This window comes from Cervus elaphus, chromosome 18 (genome assembly GCF_910594005.1).
Source record: "Cervus elaphus chromosome 18, mCerEla1.1, whole genome shotgun sequence".
NCBI classification, from domain to species: domain Eukaryota; kingdom Metazoa; phylum Chordata; class Mammalia; order Artiodactyla; family Cervidae; genus Cervus; species Cervus elaphus.
In genome coordinates this window covers 41,780,734-41,801,821 of record NC_057832.1, presented here as the reverse complement: position 1 = coordinate 41,801,821, position 21,088 = coordinate 41,780,734, and the positions used below count along the sequence as shown (strand labels likewise).

General features: G+C 36.4%; 1 protein-coding gene across 7 annotated transcripts in view; it reads right to left on the bottom strand.

Moving 5' to 3' along the window:
- Positions 1 to 21,088, bottom strand: part of RUNDC3B (RUN domain containing 3B) — a 156,123-nt gene that overhangs the window by 56,294 nt on the left and 78,741 nt on the right. For all 7 annotated transcript variants that reach the window (XR_006334842.1, XM_043871731.1, XM_043871726.1 and 4 more), the window contains 3 exons: positions 18,560 to 18,649; positions 16,714 to 16,794; positions 1,375 to 1,543 (listed from right to left, as the gene is read on the bottom strand). Coding sequence is in view for 6 of the 7 variants with exons in the window: in XM_043871731.1 (XP_043727666.1) it covers positions 1,375 to 1,543; positions 16,714 to 16,794; positions 18,560 to 18,649 (340 nt within the window). In the remaining variant the exon portion in view is untranslated. The remainder of the gene's footprint in view (positions 1 to 1,374; positions 1,544 to 16,713; positions 16,795 to 18,559; positions 18,650 to 21,088) is intronic.

Below are 21,088 nucleotides of genomic sequence, written 5' to 3'. Positions count from 1 at the left end.
CAATTGGAATTCCATCACCTCCACAAGCTTTGTTCGTAGTGATGCTTCCTAAGGCCCCCTTGACTTCACATTCCAGGATGTCTGGCTCTAGGTGAGTGATCACACCATTGTGGTTATCTGGGTCATGACCTTTTTTGTATAGTTCTGTGTATTCTTGCCACCTCTTCTTAATATCTTCTGCTTCTGTTAGGTCTATACCATTTCTGTCCTTTATTGAGCCCATTTGCATGAAATGTTCCCTTGGTATCTCTAATTTTCTTGAAGAGATCTCTAGTCTTTCTCATTCTATTGTTTTCCTCTATTTCTTTCCACTGATCACTGAGGAAGGCTTTCTTATCTCTCCTTGCTATTCTTTGGAACTCTGCCTTCAAATGGGTATAACCTAACCCTAACCCTTTTCTCCTTTGCCTTTCACGTCTTTTCTTTTCTTTGCTATCTGTGAGGCCTCCTCGAACAACCATTTTGCTTTTTTGTATTTCTTTTTTTGGGGGGATGGTCTTGATCACTGCCTCCTGTACAATGTCCTTAGTGAGCTCTGTATGAAACTATGTTCTGTATGAAACTATTTCAAAATTTTATTCTACTTGGCATTTGCAGATTTTTACAGTGTAAAGGCTTTTAGTTATCTTAGTCTGACTTCTTGCTGGTATCTGGTACCAGAATTCTTCTTTCACAAGGTATTAATGCTTTCTTTGTATATCTTAACTAGTAGTTGTTTGTCTACAGGAAATCTTTTCATATTTGTAAATTTCCTTTGTAACCATTTTCCTCAGTGTATTTTTTATTGTTCTAATATTTCTATTGATAATTCCACTAGGCTTTTCCTAAGTAGCTCATCTATGAATAACAGTAATTTGAAAGAAAGGGAAGAAAGGAAAATAAACAATACAGGAAAAATATGAGTATGTTATAACTCAAGATGCTAGTCTGTATCCCAGTCTGCTATGTACTCCCCTTTGCCTACTATAGTGCTTAACACACAATAACTGCTAAAATACCTGATTTTAAAAAGAGAAGAGAGAGACACATATATGGAATTTCTTAAGCAATCACTATTACTACACTTTCATAAACCAAATAATCTTTTATAAAATTAATCCTAGAAATTAATACCTCAAACATATAAATGAAACTGCATACAGGAGAATAAATGGGTCAGTGTTATATTAGAATGTAAAATTAGAAAAAGTTTTACACACAAAAGCCTCTCCTAAAATTGGGCCTGATTTTTAATTAAGAGGAGGACAATCTAAGAAGAGAAAGGAAGTAGCAGTAGGTAAATACTTCTGTTTAGTTAAAAGATCTTTTGGTAGTGACAGTCTGCAGGCAGTAACTAGAGTCAACATGAAATGACTTCTGATGACTGATACACACCTTCTGTTCCAGGGTGAGCTGATACTTCTGTTTGACTCTCTTACACTTGTTGAACCAACTGTTCTCATCCATGATGACTGGAGGCCCGACCTTCTCTGGAGTGCTGCTCTCACTATCACTGCTTCCCAGAGTCCTCAGCTCTTCCTCGTCACTGCTGATACTATCAGAACTGAGAAGATTAACATTTTTTAAAGAAATAAAGTTTACAGTATGTTCCCCTTTGGTTTTCTAGAAATACTTCAGCATTTGCAAGTTACTGGAAAGTAAGCTCCAAAATATTCAGCACTAACTATATGATAATGATGATATTATCATCAGGCCTACAGATGCAACAGAAGTTCAAGTGAGGTTTACAGATCTAAGGCATTAACACAGAAAAACTACGAGAATGTCCCGAAGACAGAGGAAAAAACTTCCAAAGAAGAGAGCCAGAAGCTCCACATGTGCTGAGAGTTTTCTCGCTGGGTTGTTTTCACTGCCTGTTCGATCTCCACTGTAAGGCAGACAGCACGTCACCAGTGTGCTGCCAGCAGGGTATAATATCAGCGCAGTGCTCAAGATCAGCTCGGCTTTGACTGAGAGAAGAGAACAAGAGGTTCAGAAAACCAGTTATACCTAAACGCTTCTACTGGGGGGAAGAAGGAGAGACACAGGTGAAGCAGAGAAAAAATCTATTACAATCCATATGTAAAATTCCTTATGACATCAGTCTGGGAGAAAACACAGAACAAGGCGCGGAAAAAGTAGGAGAGAAGCTAAATAAAGGAGAGAAAGGTGTGTTAAGATGATTGTCTAGTTTAGAAGAAAAATACACTTTAAAAGGAACAGGGAAAGTAATTAGCCTCCAACGAATAAAAATAAATGGAAAAAAAATAAAAGGAACAGGGAAAATAAATTTTAAAATATCAGCAATGATATTAACATTTAAGAAACAGCATAAAAATAGTCTCTATAACCCTCAAGGTATACAAAAAATTCTAATCTGGCAAACAGAGGAACAAAATAAGAAAAAGCAGTAACTTTAAAACAAAAAATAAGATGGCAGAATAAGCACTAATACAAAAGAAATTACAAAAATCTTAAATAGGTTAAACTCAACAGACAAGTCAGATGTTCTGCTTTGATTAAGGCAAGTAAGTGCCAAAGTAAGCTATCTACAAAATACACACGAATACAGTAAAATTAAAATTAAAAAGATGGAAACACACCTAGAAAATATGAACCAAAGGAACTCCAGGTCAGAAATTATAATTTTGTAAGTTAATACAGATATAATGGTAGAAAATACAAGGATCAAAGAAAGACATTCTATTTTTTCATCCTCCACAATCAGCGTTTGCATCTGTTGGCTTCCTGAGTCAGGTCCAGCACATTGCAGACTTGAATTAGAGACATCTACTTAAAAGTTCAACCCGTGTGACGTTCTTAGCTAATGATCTCAGAAACAAACCAATGCGCAAACACATGCCAAATGAAGTCTGCCTGTCACATCTGTGGCTCTGGGTGGCTGATAATAAAGTTTCAGTTTTGAAAAAGAGACGAGCAGAGATCTTAAATGATGGCATTTGACATTAAAAATTAAATGAATTAGCTATAAAGCAGATAAACTTAAGAGAATTAGTAACATTTAAGGTAGATATGAAGAAATTATAGTATTAAAGATTGTCAAAATGCTAAGAAAAAATAACTGCTGAAACAGGCTAGCAAGTACAGAATTATTATCCTTCCAGAAGGAGGGCAATATAAGCATATTTCCAGAAAACTAAAACTTAAGGGATTTACCAACAAATTCTCACTAAAAGAAACTTCCTAATGATTGTAGTTTAGGAAAAGGGAAACTGAGTTAAGAAGCACTAAGCAAAGAGAATAGTGAACTTATGGGTAAACCTAAACAAATTGAGTACAGAACTCTAACAATAATGCCTAGTTTTATGGAGTTCTAAATAAACCAACAACAAACTTACAATTCTGGACAGTAACAGTATATGTCAAGAATGAGATGATTATAGAGTTAAAACAATACAAGGTCCTCATTTATCTGGATAAGTGGTAAAGATATTAAATTTAGCCTTTGTTAAGGTTTAGATATGCTTAGTAAAACTAGTAAAAGTACCACCATAAAAGAAAAGCCTATAAGAGAAGCCTAGTAAAAGAAGAGTCTATAAATTGTAAATGAGTAAGGAATAAAATGGCAGAAGAAAAGTTAACCTCCCCCCCAAAAAAGAATCAAAATAAGAAGACAGAAAGAGTAGAGGAGAATGTAGGACAAACAGAAAGTAAGAATGTGCTGTGCTGCGCTAAGTCACTCAGTCGTGTCCGACTCTGTGCAACCCCATGGACTGTAGCCCGCCAGGCTCCTCTGTCCGTGGGATTCTCCAGGCATGAATACTGGGGGGTTGCCGTGCCCTCCTTCCAGGGGATCTTCCTGACCCAGAGATCGAACCTGCATCTCTTATATCTCTTGCACTGGCAAGTGGGTTCTTTATCACTAGCGCCACCCGGGAAGCCCAAAGAAAGCAATGGAGTGGATATCAACCCAAAAATATCAGTAAATACCCTAAGCACCTCAGTTAAAACATAAAGCCCATTAGACTAGAGTTTTTAAACTCAAGTAGTATTTTTAAAACCTGTGTGTGTATACTTTAAGAACATAAAGTCATGAAAGGTTCAATGAACTCTATTTTATCAGTTCTTAGTGTGCCTTTTTTCACATAGTAACACACCTGAAATCAGGGTACAACTTACAACTAACGACATATAACTACAGCTGTCAAACCAATGTCTCACATACTAAATGGAAGGTACGTCAGACCAAATATAGTTGTAAAAAAGACACTAGAAAAATATCAATCTAAACAAAACTGGTTAGACGCCATTAACATCAACTAAGTAAACTTCAAGGAATTTTTTTTAATTACTATGTATTACATCAAGATGAATAAAGAATTCTAAACTTGTATGCATCTGACAAGTTAGTTTAAAAAATATGCAGTAAAAATCAAAGGACCTCAAGGAAAAACCAACAAATCAAATATCATAGTAAAGAACTTACTACATTTAAATAATTAAAAAGATGAAAAGAGGATAAGTGAGAAAGGACATAAAATAGTGTACTAGAACACCACCATTAACAAGCATAATCTAATGAATACTGGACCCACTCACTGGGATACCACTGATTCTAGATCATTTCTCAATAAATTTCAAGGAACTATTATAATAACTATAATATTATGTAGACCACATTCACTAATCGTAACCAAAACAAAGGCACTGAAAATATATGAAAATTAAAAATTATATTCCAAATAACCTTTGGTCAAAAAAATTATAAAGGAAACTGTACTTTAAACAACAAAAATAAAAAATAACATCAAACTTTTAGGATGCAGCTAAAGTAAACAGTACTTCAAGGGATGTTTATAAGCCTTATTTACTCATAAGAAAAGAAGTAAATTTAAGTTTTGAGAAAGCAAAGATCATAAAAGCTCTGAATAAACTGGGCATAGGGAATATACTTCAACATAATACCGGTTATTTACATTGAGCCCACAGCTAACACCGTATTCAATGCTAAAAAGCTGAAAGCTTTTCTTCTAAAATTAGGAATAAGACAAGAGTGCCCACTCTCATCACTTATATTCAACATCGGAAGTCCTAATGAGAGAGCAATTAGGCAAGAAAAGGAACTAAAAGGCATCCAAGTAAAAAAGGAAGAAATAAAACACTATTCACATATGACATGATATTATATATCAAAATCCTAAAGACTACCAAAAAAAACTGTTAGAACTTATAAACAAATTCAGTAAAGTTGCAGGATAAATACCAATATACAAAAATCAGTTGCATTTCCATATAATAATGATCAACTATCAGAAAGAGAAATTGACAACAATGTCTTTTTCAGTTGCATCAAAAAAGAATAAAATATCTACAGAAAATTCAACTATGAAGGTGGAAGACCTGTACACTAAACACTATAAGATGTTGATGAAAAACTACAGAAGAAACACTTAAATGGAAAGATAATTTTGTGTTCACAAATTGAAAGACTTAATACTATTAAAATGTCCATACTACCTAAATCAATCTACATATTTAACGTGATGCCTACAAAAATTCCAATGCATTTTTCACAGAAATAAAATGCACAATTCTAAAATTTATATGGAACCATAACATACACCCAATAGCCAAAGCAATTTAGAGGAAGAAGAACAGAACTGGAGGCATCACACTTCCTGCTTTCAAAATATATTACAAATCTACAGTAATCAAAACAGTACAATACAGGCCTAAGTACAGATATATAGATTAATAAAACAGAACAGAGAACCCAGAAATAAACCCATGTATATATTTATGACAAAGGAGTTAAGAACATACAACGGGGAAAGATAGTTTTTCCAACAAATGGTGCTGAAAAAACTAGTCAGCCACACACAAAGAATGAAACTAGACCTTATATCTTATACCATATGCATATCATATATCTTGTACTGTATACCATATGCGTATCTTATACCATATGCAAAAATCAATTCTGAATTGATTAAAGATTTGAATACAAGACCCGAAACTGTAAAAATTCTAGAAGAAAACACAGTGGGTTTTGTGTCACAGTGGGTGTTTTGACATCAATCTTGACAATGATTTTCGGATTTGACTGACACACACACAAAGTAAAAAAAAAAAGCAAAAGCAAAAACTAAGAAGTGGGCCTACATCAGACTAAAAGTCTCCTGCATAGCAAAGGAAGCCAGTGACAGAATGAAAAGGCAACCTCCTGAAAGGGAGGAAATATTTGCAAATCATATATCTGATAAGGAGTTAATATCCAAGGGAACTCAACTGCAAAAAAAAACATCAACAATGTGACTGAAAAATAGGAAAGGAATGGAGTAAGTATTTTTCCAAAAAAGACATAGAAAGACATACAGTCAACAGGTACATGAAAAGGTACTCAACATCACTTATCATCAGGAAAATGAAAATCAAAATCACAAGATATCACTTAACATCTATCAGAACACATGCATGCATGCATGCTAAGTCGCTTCAGTCGTGTCTGACTCTTTGCAACCCCATAGACTGTAGCCCGCCAGGCTCCTCTGTCCATGGGATTCTCCAGGCAAGAATACTGGAGTGGGTTGCCAATTCCTTCTCCAGAGGATCTTCCCCATCTAGGGATCAAACATGCACCTCTTAAGTCTCCTAAATTGGTGGGCGGATTCTTTACCACTAGCGCCATCTGTCAAGAATGGCCATCTTAAAAAAAAGAATGGCTATAATCAAAAAGATAAGTGTTGACAAGGATGTGGATATGGAGAAAAGGGAACCCGTGTCAACTGATTATGGAAAAGCAATTGGATTTTTGGAAAACAGTAGGAAGGTTCCTCAAAAAAATTTAAAATAGAACTACTGTATGGTCCAGCAATCCCACTTCTAGGTATATGTCAAAAGGAAATAAAAACAGAATCTTGAAGAGATATCTGTATTTTCTTCTTTACTGAAGCATAAGTAATCAACATATGGACGGGACCTAAGTGTCCATCAACAGATGAATGAATAAAGAAGATGTGGTGTGTACATACATAAAATGGAATCCTATTCAGCCACAAGAGGTTAGGAAATCCTGCCACTGGCAACAACATTTAGAATCTTGAGGGCATTATACTAAGTGAGATAAGTCAAAGACAAATATTGAAGGTTATCACTTACATGTGAAATCTTAAAAGTAAAACTCATAAAAATAGTGAGTAGAAAAGTGGTTCCCAGAGGGTAGTGAAGACTAGGGAGAGGTTGGTAAAAGGGTACAAACTTTCAGCTGTAAGATTAATAAAGTCTGAGGATCTAATGTTAAACATAGTGATAATAGTTGATAACACTATTGAATAACTGAAATTGGTTAAAAAAGTAGAACTTAACATTTAAGTTAAATATGTGAGATGATGGATATGTTAGTTAATGAGATGGGGAAATTCTTCCACAAGGTGTACATTATCAGAGGTAGGAAGAATGTATTCAGTTGTGTCCAACTTTTTGTGATCCCATGGACACAGGCTCCTGCCCTGCTCCTCTTCCATGGGGCTTCCCAGGCAAGAATATTGGATTCGGTTGCCATTTCCTTCTCCAGGGGATCTTCCCAATACCAGGGATGGCAGGTGGATTCTTTACCACTGAGCTATCTGGGAAGCCATATATTATCAGAATATGGTAACAAATCATCGTGATGTGCACTTTAAATACCTTAAAATTTTACCTGTCAATGATATCTCAGTAGACCTTATTTTATAAAAAGGTAAGAAAAGATCATCACAAACCCAAAGAAGGTAGAACAAAATAATATATAATAACAACATAAATAATATAATTTAAAACCACCCAAGAGTAGAAAGGAAGAACTGATAATAAGGAAGTTCCTTGTGAGGACAAGGAGGAAAATAAATAATAACTATAGGGATCCAAGGAACTGTATGAACACTTCATGTACATTACCTCATTAGTCCTCATGATAACCCCATGAAGTATAGCTGTACTATCTAATAAGTTCCTTCAACAAAGGAAGAAAATGAGAATAAGAGATGAAAAATAGTTGCTTGAGGTGACCCTAGTCAGGGGAACTGGTATCACTCTTTTAGGGAGAATGTTCCATGCAGGCTTCCTGACTATGATGGTACTAAGCAGAGTTTTAGAGAAGATGAGGGAAGTAGCCATGCAAATATCTTGAGAGTGATTGTGTTCCTAGTAGAGAAAACAGAAAGATGCATATGTGGGCTGGGTGTGCTCAAGGAATAACAAGGTGGCCAGTGTTACTGAAGCACCGTAAGAAGGCAGGGAATAGGACGTGAGGTCAGAGAGGAACTGGAGGCCGGGTAAACTTAGGAATTTTGTCTTTCACTTTGAGTCAGAAGGAAAGCAACTACTGGAATGTGTTTTCAACAGAGGAATGAAATTACTTGACATATTCCTAAACAATCACTCTGACTGTTCTATGGAGAAAAAAATGACAGGAGTCAGAGGAGAAGCTTGAAGACTCCTGCAAATCTCCACATTTAAGTTTAGGAGGTGATAGTGGTGGTGCAAAAATATTTACTGATGGATTATGGAAGAGAGAATTCAACACTGACCCCAAAGATTTTGAGCATAAGCAACTGGCATGCTAGAACTATCACTCTAGGAATGGCAAAGAGTAAAGGAAGAAGTGTGTTTTCTTCTCAGAGGTGGCGGTGGTGGCATTAGGAGTTCTTCATTGTACATGCTTCATCTGAGGTGCTTATTACACATCCAGGTGGAGATGTCAAGTTGGCAGCTGCCTGTATGAGTCCAGAGTTCAGAGCAGTGTTCTAGGTAGAAGCATATGTATGGGAAAGAGCAGTATAGTGTTTAAAGCCGTGAAACTGGATGCAATTACTTAGTGAGTGTAGTCGGAGAAGACAATTTAGAACTGAGCTCGGAAACAGTCCAACATTTAGAGGTTGGGGAAGTGAGAAGAAAGCAGTGAAAGGGAGTAAGAAGGAGCAAATAGGAGGAAAAGTAGCAAAGTGCTGAGAGGAGGAGTTGTGTGTATCCAACACTGCTCAAAGGTAAGTAAGGTGAGGAAACTGACCTCTGGCTTTGGCAAGAAGACATTCCTGCTGACTCTGAAAAGAGCAGTTTCAGTGGTAGGTATTAAAAGCTCCTTTGACTAGCTCAAGAGACGTGAAAGTGGTAGTCATGTCTGACTCTTTGCACCCCATGGACTGTGGCCCTCCAGGCTTCTCTGTCTGTGGGACTCTGCAGCCAAGAATACTGGAGTGGGTTGCCATTCCCTTTTCCACGGGATCTTTCCAACCCAGGGATCGAACCTGGGTCTCCTGCATTGCAGGCAGATTCTTTACCATCTGAGCCATCAAGAGAGAAAGGAGGGGGAAAAAAAAAAGGAGGCACAGTTATGTCATAAAAGAAAGGGTACTAAGGAATAGCTTAGAAGTGTTGAATGTGGGGTTGGGAGATTTTCTTGGTTCCCTTTTTTAAGAAGGGAAAAATAACAACATGCTTATATGTTATGACATGCAGGAAGATCTAGAAAAAGGGACGTTAATGGAAAGGGTCAACTGCCAGAGCTAAGACCATAGCAGAAGAGAGAGGATGGGGTGCAGTACACAGGCCAAAAGACTGGCCTTTGGTAGAAAAATGCTTAGCTTATCCCTCCTAAGAGGCGAAAAGACAGGGTAAATAGGACCCTCAGTATCCATGAAGGACTGTTTCCAGGAGCCCCCTGAGATAGCAAAGTCCATGGAAGCTCAAGTCTCTTACATGTCCAAGTCCTGTATATCCACAGTTGGTTGATTCACAGATATGGAACCTGCAGATATGGACAGCCAACTATATACGAAAAGCTACAGCTAAACTATATATGCAAAGCAATTTAACAGCATACTTGATCATTTACAATCTTTTAAACTCAGCCATTCTGTCTGTAGAAATTTGCCTCTTTAGGAAATAATCATTCTAAATACAAATGCTTAACCATAAGCATGTTATAATTCAAAGTGAAAAACTGAAGGCATTATAAAAGACCAACAATCATCAGCTACTGCTAGACTTTTTTGGTCTAAAATTCATTTAAGAAAAGATGTTTAAAGTTATATCAAGCAGTAACTCAGAAAAATTTATATCTTATCACTGATACACAATTTAAAACTTAATTAAACCAATTTTAAATATGAAATATATCTTAGGATGTTTTCTATTGACATATTTCACGTATTTAGCTTCAGAAGCATAAAACTATTTTAAAAGACTAATAACTAGTATTTTCAAAGTTCAACTTCACCAGCAATTAAATAAATGCAAACCAAAAACAACAACAGGATATTTTTTATTTAGAGCATTAGGTACACCTTTAAGACTTAATTGTAAATGACAGAAGTAGGCCCTGTCACATATTGCTGATATGATCTAAACTGGTACGGCCTCTCTGGTGGGCGGTTGGACAGCAAGCTTCAAAAGTTTTAACAACATATATACTGTATATCAAAAAAATTCTACTCCAAGGTTTTAACCTAAAGAAATAATGATGGTCCTGCATAAAAAGATGTAGTGCAAGGCCATTAACTGCAATACTGTTCATGACAGGGAACTGAATGCACTTCAAAAGTCCAACAATAACTGAGTTAACATACTATATAAAGAATGAGATTCTATTCATGTTAGGAAATGATGCTATAGAATGATGGCTAAGAACATGCAAAAGTGTTCATTATATAGTATTAAGGGAAACAGTTACATGTATATCATAATTCCATTTTAATCAAAGAAAAAATATTCTTATGCACAGAAAACGCTGAAAGTGATCCATCAAGATGTTAACAATGCTAGTGGCTGCTCTGTAAACATAAGATTATGAATGACTTAAGCTTTCTTCTACTTTCGACCCTTCTGTATTTTCTAATTATTCTATAATAAATACCTACTTTCCAAATAAGTTAAAAACAGTAATATGGGGAAGAAGAGACTCTTATACCAGAACCTGGAATGTCAGGTCCATGAATCAAGGCAAATTGGAAGTGCTCAAACAGATGGTGAGAGTGAATGTCGACATTCTAGGAATCAGCGAACTAAAAGGACTGGAATGACCATTATATCTACTATTGTGGGCAAGAATCCCCTAGAAAAAATGGAGTAGCTATCACAGTCAACAAGAGAGTCTGAAATGTAGTACTTGGATGCAATCTCAAAAACAACAGAATGATTTAGGTTCATTTCCAAGGCAAACCATTCAATATCACAGTAATCCAAGTCTATGCCCCAACCAGTAAAGCTGAAGAAGCTAAAGTTGAATGGTTCTATGAAGATCTACAGGACCTTCTAGAACTAACACCCCAAAATGATGTCCTTTTCATTACAGGGGACTGGAATGCAAAAGTAGGAAGTTAAGAGATCCCTGGAATAACAGGCAAATTTGGCCTTGGAGTACGAAATGAAGCAGGGCAAAGGCTAATAGAGTTTTGCCAAGAGAACACACTGATCATAGCAAACACCCTCTCCCAACAACACAAGAGAAGACTCTACACATGGACATCACAGATGGTCAATTCCGAAATCAGACTGATTATATTCTATGCAGCTAGAGATGGAGAAGCTCTATACAGCCAGCAAAAACAAGACCGGGAGCTGACTGTGGCTCAAATCATGAACTCCTTATTGCCAAATTCAGACTTAAATTGAAGAAAGTAGGGCAAACCACTAGACCATTCAGGTATGACCTAAATCAAATGCCTTACAATTAGACAGTGGAAGTGAGAAATAGATGCAAGGGATTAGATACGATAGACAGAGTGCCTGATGAACTATGGACAGAGGTTTGTGACACTGAACAGGAGGCAGTAATCAAGACCATCCCCAAGAAAAAGAAAAGCAAAAAGGCAAAATGGTTGTCTGAGGAGGCCTTACAAATAGCTGAGAAAAGAAGAGAAGTGAAAGGCAAAGGAGAGAAGGAGAGATATTCCCATTTGAAGGCAGAGTTTCAAAGAATAGCAAGGAGAGATAAGAAAGGCTTCCTAAGTGAATACTGCAAAGAAACAGAGGAAAACAATAGAATGGGAAAGACTAGAGATCTCTTCAACAAAATTAGAGGTATCAAAGGAACATTTCATGCAAAGATGGGCTCGATAAAGGACAGAAATGGTATGGACCTAACAGAAGCAGAAGATATTAAGAAGAGGTGGCAAGAATACACAGAAGAACTATACAGAAAAGATCTTCACAACCCAGATAATCACAATGGTGTGATCACTCATCTAGAGCTAGTCATCCTGGAATGTGAAGTCAAGTGGGCCTTAGGAAGCATCACTACCAACAAAGCTAGTGGAGGTGATGGAATTCCAGTTGAGCTAGTTCAAATCCTAAAAGATGATGATGCTGTGAAAGTGCTGCACTCAATATGCCAGCAAATTTGGAAAACTCACCAGTGGCCACAGGACTGGAAAAGGTCAGTTTTCATTCCAACCCAAAGAAAGGTAATGCCAAAGAATGCTCAAACTAACACACAATTGCACTCATCTCACACGCTAGCAAAGTAATGCTCAAAATTCTCCAAGCCAGGCTTCAACAATGCATGAACCGTGAACTTTCAGACGTTAAAGCTGGATTTAGAAAAGGCAGAGGAACCAGAGATCAAATTGCCAACATCCACTGGATCATCAAAAAAGGAAGTTCCAGAAAAATATCTACTTCTGCTTTACTGACTATGCCAAAGCCTTTGACTGCGTGGATCACAACAAACTGTGGAAAGTTCTTAAGGGGATGGGAATACCAGACCACCTGACCCACCTCGTGAGAAATCTGTATGCAGGTCAAGAAGCAACAGTTAGAACTGGACATGAAACATTGGGAAAGGAGTTCCACATTGGGAAAGGAGTACGTCAAGGCTGTGTATTGTCACCCTGCTTATTTAACTTATATGCAGAGTACATCATGGGAAACGCTGGGCTGGATGAAGCATTAAACTGGAATCAAGATTGCCGGGAGAAATATCAATAACCTCAGATATGCAGATGACACCACCCTTATGGCAGAAAGTGAAGAAGAACTAAAGAGCCTCTTGATGAAAGTGAAAGAGGAGAGTGAAAAAGTTGGCTTAAAGCTCAACATTCAGAAAACTAAGATCACGGCATCTGGTCCCATCACTTCATGGCAAACAGATGGAGAAACAGTGGCAGACTTTTTTGGGGGGGGGGGGCTCTGAAATCACTGCAGATGGTGACTGCAGCCATGAAATTAAAAGACACTTACTCCTTGGAAGAAAAGTTATCACCAACCTAGACAGCATATTAAAAAGCAGAGACATTACTTTGCCAACAAAGGTCCATCTAGTCAAAGCTATGGTTTTTCTAGTAGTCATGTCTGGATGTGAGAGTTGGACTATAAAGAAAGCTGAGCGCTGAAGTACTGATGCTTTTGAGCTGTGGTGTTGGAGAAGATGCTTGAGAGTCCCTTGGTCTGCAAGGAGATCCAACCAGTCCACCCTAAAGGAAATCAGTCCTGAATAGTCAATGGAAGGACTGATGTTGAAGCTGAAACTCCAATCCTTGGCCACCTGATGTGAAGAACTAAGTCATTTGAAAAGACCTTGATGCTAGGAAAGATTGAAGGTGGGAGAAGGGGACAACAGAGGATGAGATGATTGGATGGCATCACCAAGTCAATGGACATGAGTTTGAGTAAACACGGGAGTTGGTGATGGACGGGGAGGCCTGGCGTGCTGCGGTCCCTGGGGTCACAAAGAGTCGGACAGGACTGAGCGACTGAACTGAACTGAGACTCTTATAATTAGGCATCAAATAGAATTTTTAAACATGTATCTAATACAGGCACATTTTGGTGGAAGTCATTCAATTTTTAAAATATTGGTTCTTTATGACTATTAGGATAGTTTAAATCTTTCTAAAAAGAAAACCTCCATGGTCAGTAATGCTAGCTGGGTTATGACTAGGTTGAATTGATATTTCTCTTCTTGTTCTTGTATCCTTTATATAACAAGATGGCAGGAATCCTCTGTTATATAATGACTACAAAGGAATAAATATATGTTTGGATTACTGCACAGAAAGAGGAAATTGCAAAAAAAAAAAAAAAAAAACTGGACAAAAGGTGACTAAGCAGCTGAAGACACAGAATACAGATCATTAAATTCATTCTGAGGGTACCAGGTGAGAAGGTTCCATGATTGTATCTTTTTAAAAGCACTGTAATAATCACTACATTCTCTCATTTAAGAAGAGAGGAAAATTTGCATTTATGATTATCTTTATATTTTAAATCATTTTCTAAATCACTAAAAACTGCCTTTCTATCTGCAAGCTGATGACCAAACTCCTATCTCCAACTGTCATTTTGCTCTCTAATTTCAGATCTGTGGCCCACTCTGCACAAATCTGCTGTGTGTCTATGGACAAGCTACTTAACCTCTCTATGTTTCAGTTTTTCACTTAAAAATAAGGATAGCAGTGCCGACCTCACTGATTTTTGAGGAGATTAATGAGTTAACAGAAGTAAAGCACTTAACACAATGCCTGATAAACATGCAATAAATAGTATTACTCATATTCACTAGTATTATTTTGAACTGTTAGTTATCTCCACAAAGTGTCCTATAATCCAGTAAATCCCCAAACAGTGTTAATTTCATGCCTGTTCAAAACATTTTGGTGTGTTTCTTTTCTAGATCTAATGTAACAAAATTACCCATTTCCCAAGGGATCCTAACTTAAGTTAGAAATCTTTGTACCATAATACTCTATTCCTCCTTCTCCTTCATCATCTAAAAAATCTTCACACTCCTAGCTCTGAAATCATAGTGACTTCTCTTACTAGACGGTGATTATTTTCGGTACAGGGATTGTATTCCTTTATAGAAGTTTACAGAGTTCCTTTCCTCTTGACATCTAGGAAGAAACCTAGCAAAGTTTTTTTCCTGCCTTCAGTTCAGTTCAGTCGCTCAGTCGTGTCTGACTCTTTGGGACCCCCATGGACTGCAGCACGCCAGGCCTCCCTGTCCATCACCAACTCCTGGAGATTACTCAAACTGATGTCCATTCAGTCAGTGATGCCATCCAATCATCTCATCCTCTGTCATCCCCTTCTCCGCCTGCCTTCAATCTTTCTCAGCATCAGTGTCTTTTCAAATGAGTCAGCTCTTCGCATCAGTTGGCCAAAGTATTGGAGTTTCAGCTTCAACATCAGTCCTTCCATGAATATTCAGGACTGATCTCCTTTAGGAGGGACTGGTTGGATCTCTCTGCAGTCCAAGGGACTCTCAATAGTCGTCTCCAACACCACAGTTCAAAAGCATCGATTCTTTGGTGCTCAACTTTCTTTACGGTCCAACTCTCACATCCATACACGACCACTGGAAAAACATAGCCTTGACTAGACGGACCTTTGTTGGCAAAGTAACGACTCTGCTTTTTAATATGCTGTCTAGGTTGGTGATAACTTTTCTTCCAAGGAGTAAGCGTCTTTTAATTTCATGGCTGCAGTCACCATCTGCAGTGATTTCGGAGCCCCCCAAAATAAAGTCTGCCACTGTTCCCACTGTTTCTCCATCTATATGCCATGAAGTGATGGGACCAGATGCCATGATCTTAGTTTTCTGAATGTTGAGCTTTAAGCCAACTTTTTCACTCTCCTCTTTCACTTTCATCAAGAGGCTCTTTAGTTCTTCTTCACTTTCTGCCATAAAGGTGGTGTCATCTGCATATCTGAGGTTATTGATATTTCTCCCGGCAATCTTGATTCCAGTTTAATGCTTCATCCAGCCCAGCGTTTCCCATGATGTACTCTGCATGTAAGTTAAATAAGCAGGGTGACAATACACAGCCTTGACGTACTCCTTTCCCAATGTGGAACTCCTTTCCCAATGTTTCATGTCCAGTTCTAACTGTTGCTTCTTGACCTGCATACAGATTTCTCACGAGGTGGGTCAGGTGGTCTGGTATCCCCATCTCTTTCAGAATTTTCCAGTTTATTTGGATCCACACAGTCAAAGGCTTTGGCATAGTCAATAAAGCAGAAATAGATGTTTTTCTGGAACTCTCTTGCTTTTTCTGATCCAGCAGATGCTGGCAATTTGATCTCTGGTTCCTCTGCCTTTCCTGCCTTACGCACTCAATAAATGCATCTTCTGTGTATGTATACACATACATCTATTACTTACAGACATATATTACTCACTCTCTCTCCCTTACAGTTTTGGCCTATCATAACATTTCAGAAATATATATTATTCAGGAAATAAGATGCAAGCAGATCTTAAGAAAAATTTTAGATTTCATCTGATTAATTTTTAATGCTGATGAGATTGTGGGAAACCTCTAACTCCCACACAATGTTGGTATTAGGATAAAGTGATACAACACTAAGAACAGACTTTAAGAGTCACAAAATTTTTCATTGTAGTTACCTAAATAACTCTGGAAATTAACAAAAGAAACAAAATAAAATTATTTGTACAAAAATGTTCATTATTATTTTCATTATAATGGAGGTAACATGAAAACTGATCTAAATAATGAATTATAGTTTTGAAATCTCAATGGACTAGTATAGAGCTATTAACGCTATTATATTAACTACAGAAGTAGAAACAGATGCTGTTTTCAAAGACTATATTTATGCCATGGTTGTAATTATATAAAAACTATATATTTATATATATACTAAAAATGCAACTGGAGTTTATATTTTTGAATGATTTCTGGTACTGAAATAAATGTTCTATAAAAGGTAATTTTAGTCAGATGAATATATAAGACATTCAACTATAAATTAAGATTTCAAAATATCAAATACCTTTGGGTAAACCTCAAATATGGTATATAGTCTATTACAGCAGGAAGGTTGCCATCCAATCTTTCTCCCTTTAGGCAGAAGCTAAGACAACAGACAATAAATATATTAATACATAAAAATTTAAATCACAGTGTTATAAACAAGTCTTATTAGAGTCTTATAAACAAGTCTTATTATTTGTTTCATCAAACTGCAGATAATTTTTTATTTGTAATTTAAATGTGACTTGTTACAATCACCTCAATAAAAATAATTCTACCTTCAATACCAAGGGCTTACAAAAATTAGTAACACTATTACATACATACATCATGCAAAAGTAAAGTTTACTGAGAAATCTGTACAAATACTATTTACACAGTTCATTTCATCTTGGTCTTATTAGACTCCAGAGATGTCACTGGAGCAGTGTCAAATGAAGAGCTGTTCTCAGTCACATACAAGTTCTCAGGTGACACTGAATAGTTCCTAAAGAGGTCTGACTGCTCAGAAAAACCATATATGAACTGCTACCTTTTGGTTCCTCTGGGAAGTTCTCCTGCTAAAATACTTACTCTAACATATTAATATCAAGGGTGCAGGATGTATTTTTCCAGACTTGAATAAGGAGAGAATCAAAGTGGCCACATTTTATATGGGCTTTCCTTCATTTACAAAACATTACCAATGTATCACTAAGACATTCGCTTTCTACACAATATCAATGGGCTACAACAAACCGAGAGTTTATATTATTATCCCAGTTTTGTTTTCAACCAAAAAATAAATTGTAAAGGATTTAGACAGAGCCAGCAGCATACAGTAAAAAGTCAACACCCTTAGAAAAATCATGAAGACAGCCTTCATGCTGCATTCACCACATTCATCCCAAACAATTAAGTTAATTAACCAAATCCCACCTTATCAAATTTCAAATAGAGGAAAGTTATACTTACAAAGAGAAAAGTATTTTGAAAAAGAAGTGACTTACTAGGAAAAAGTAACTTGAGTGAAACTCAGGAACTTAAGGAATTGACTGACTTAACCCTTCCTCAGTTAATTTAAGTTTAAGACAGTCTCTTTTTCGAGAGCAATTTTTTTTAGTTCAAGACCTAAAAGCAGATTTTTAAGTTTTACGCTTATTTGTTAACAGTGGATTTTTAAGTGATATATTTCAATGAAAATATAATCCTTAATTCTCAGGTTTGAATTCTTATTATAGACAAACCTTTTACTTTTAGTACAATGTAAAATCTTAGATCAATAAATGAAATGCAAAAGGATGCTCCAAACAACCTATGAAGAACTTAGAATGTCCGTTTTTAGTACTTGTAATCTTAGTCTGGAATCAACTCAATTGTTGATAATAAAAGCAAATATTAACAAAAATTTTAATACTCCGGAAACAAAACAAGAAACATAAGGTATCTAAAACAGCCTGTCAAGATCCTCTTTATCTCACCACATGAGAAAATGAAAATCTTTCTGGCTATGAATCAACATTAGTATATTTCTTTTTCATTTTAAAACAGTAGTTGAAAAATACTAAGAGATAAGATCTAAAGCCTTCCTTCAGTGCTACCAGAATACACGATTTTTTTGGTCGGGGGGATGTGGTCCAAGCTTTCTTTTTCCCAAGCCAGAGAGCAAACAAGTTTTGTCAGTTAATACCTTAAGTTTAAGACAGCCTCTTTTTTTAGAGCAAACCTATTTATAAAACTGATCTCATTATAAAGGGAACAACACAAATCAAACCAATATCCAACTGCATGCTTTACTTGGAAAACTGAAAGAAAAGAATCATAAGTAGAAACTATTTTGAGGTAGAATAATTTTAAATCAGAATACATACAGTTAGATGAAGTACCTGAAATCAATAGCATTGAGTCCAAGGAGCATGCCAGCAAGCATATTTGCTTCCTCACCCAAAACAATTGCTCCATCTTCATAAAATCTCCTAAAAAATGAAATGGGTGAATATATATTAAAAGCAGACTGAAGCTTCAGCTACAGGAACCACTTAGAGCCCAAGCTAGAGTAGAAAGAACTAAAATTTATTGAATTTGTCAAAACAAGAACATACTTGGATCACTTATATCTTGCAGATACTTAGCAGAATAAAAAAGCTGCCATTGTAACAAGGAAAAAATCATTCTAAGTGTTTACATCTCTCTTAAAAAGAATCTTCAAAGTGACTCGTTTAGTAGGCCTACATTGTCTAGCATTTTTCCAAGACTGAGGCAATATATATGTAAACTGAAAGGTGGTAAACACAGTCATTTAAACCGGTCTCCTTCCAAAACTATGTAGATTATTTTTCTACTAATATACAGAGAACAAACACAAACATACATTGTTTTTCTGTAATTCCAAGGGTTATTAACCAAACTAAGAACTAGGAAGATGTGATTAATAGTAATTTATGCTAACCTTTAACATTACAATACTAATAGGGCAGATGGGCTACCTAGGTGGCTGCATACGAAAAAGAAAGTGTTCACTGTATCTCTGACAAAATGTGAATATGAATCTGTCTCTGCTAATTCTTGTAAAGCCTTCTGTTTTGGTTCATGCTAATTTTTATAATATTAAAGTTTTATTTTAAAATATTTAAAATAAATATTTTGAAAAAATATCATTTAATATGGGCTTAAGGTGTTTTTCCACAGAAGAATCTAAGATTATTGAAGTCATTTTTCAAACAGTATCAAAAACTTGTTTATGTTCAGTAACAGGGATAATAAAATTGTTATTGTCTTGCTCTTTTCCATATTCTTGAGCTTATAAAGCGGAGAAGGCAATGGCAACCCACTCCAGTACTCTTGCCTGGAAAATCTCATGGACAGAGGAGCCTGGTGGGCTGCCGTCTACGGGGTCGCACAGAATCGGACACGACAAGCGACTTAGCAGCAGCAGCAGCAGCAGAGCTTATAAAGACTGCATATAAAGTTTATATTCTTATGTTACTATCATCAATTTTGAATAGTCCACAGTTTACCAAATACTTTTATAATCATATTATTTGATACTTGCAAAGCTGATGAAATAAATGCAGAAACAACTGTCATTCGTTTCAATTTCATTATCAAGAAGAGAGACAGGTTTAAACAGTTTGCCCAAGATTATGTTGATAAACTTATCAAGGAGAAAACCAACTTTTACTTAAGTTCTACATCTTTTCTACTGAACCATGATACTTCCTGTAAAATAAAAATATTTAAAGAGAACTTAACCTCTGTTGCGGCCTGTAAGAAATTTTACATGAATAAAAAGTACAAGGGAAAATACAACTATTTACCCTCTGACAGATGTAAGGCTACAAACAAATATGGTGGGAAGACCAGATGCTCTTTCTTGGAAATACGTAAATTTACATTTCTTGAAAATGTAAATGAATAGTTACCATTTACATAAAAGGAGAAAACTAAAAGTTTCAGCCTAACAAAGATCAGTAAAATAAATGGAAGAAATTCCTACATATTCAACTGAGGTGTTCCACAAATTGGTAAAGATATTTAGACAAAACTAAACATCTGAGATTTTGTCACTGCTTCAATGGCTAAATTGGCTGTTGACAGAATATTTGATCAACTCCTTGAAGAACTATGATTCCAATGGTTCTAGATCACCACTGCCTACGGGACACATGCATTTATTTTGGCGTTTGACATCGGCAATCACCCATAATTCCCAGTATTTCCCTATATGAGAACAGGTGTATTTTTATTTGCCACCTGGAGCTCATCATGTTTAAAAGTACATTCTAAGAATCAGATCAAAACTATTTTTGCTTGCTTTCTAATGTTAATATTATACTAGGAACTAATGAAAAATACCTAAAACAAAAACTAAATGGTTTTAGAAAAATTTTAAGCAAGCTTAAAGGTAATTTATATACCCTATGTTTTATATACCATTTTGTTTTACTGAGGTCTTCTGGCCTTTATTTTACTATTGATGTTTTAAGCTAACCTAGGGGCTTCCCTGATAGCTCAGTTGGTAAGAATCCACCTGCAATGCAGGAGACCTCAGTTCAATTCCTGGGTCAGGAAGATCTGCTGGAGAAAGGATAGGCTACCCACTCTCGTATTCTTGGGTTTCCCTTGTGGCTCAGCTGGTAAAGAATCTGCCTGCAATGCAGGAGACCTGGGTTCAGTCCCTGGGTTGGGAAGATGCTGTGGAGAAGGGAAAGGCTACGCACTCCAGTACTTTGACCTGGAGAATTCCACGGACTACAGTCCACGGGGCTGCAAAGAGTCGGACACGACTGAGCAACTGTCACCGACACATAAGTTTTTACACTATATGTGAGATCAGTTAATTCCACTTAAAACCATATCTGAAACATAATATTACATAGACCTGATTTAATATGCCTTTACTGTAACAGAGGGGA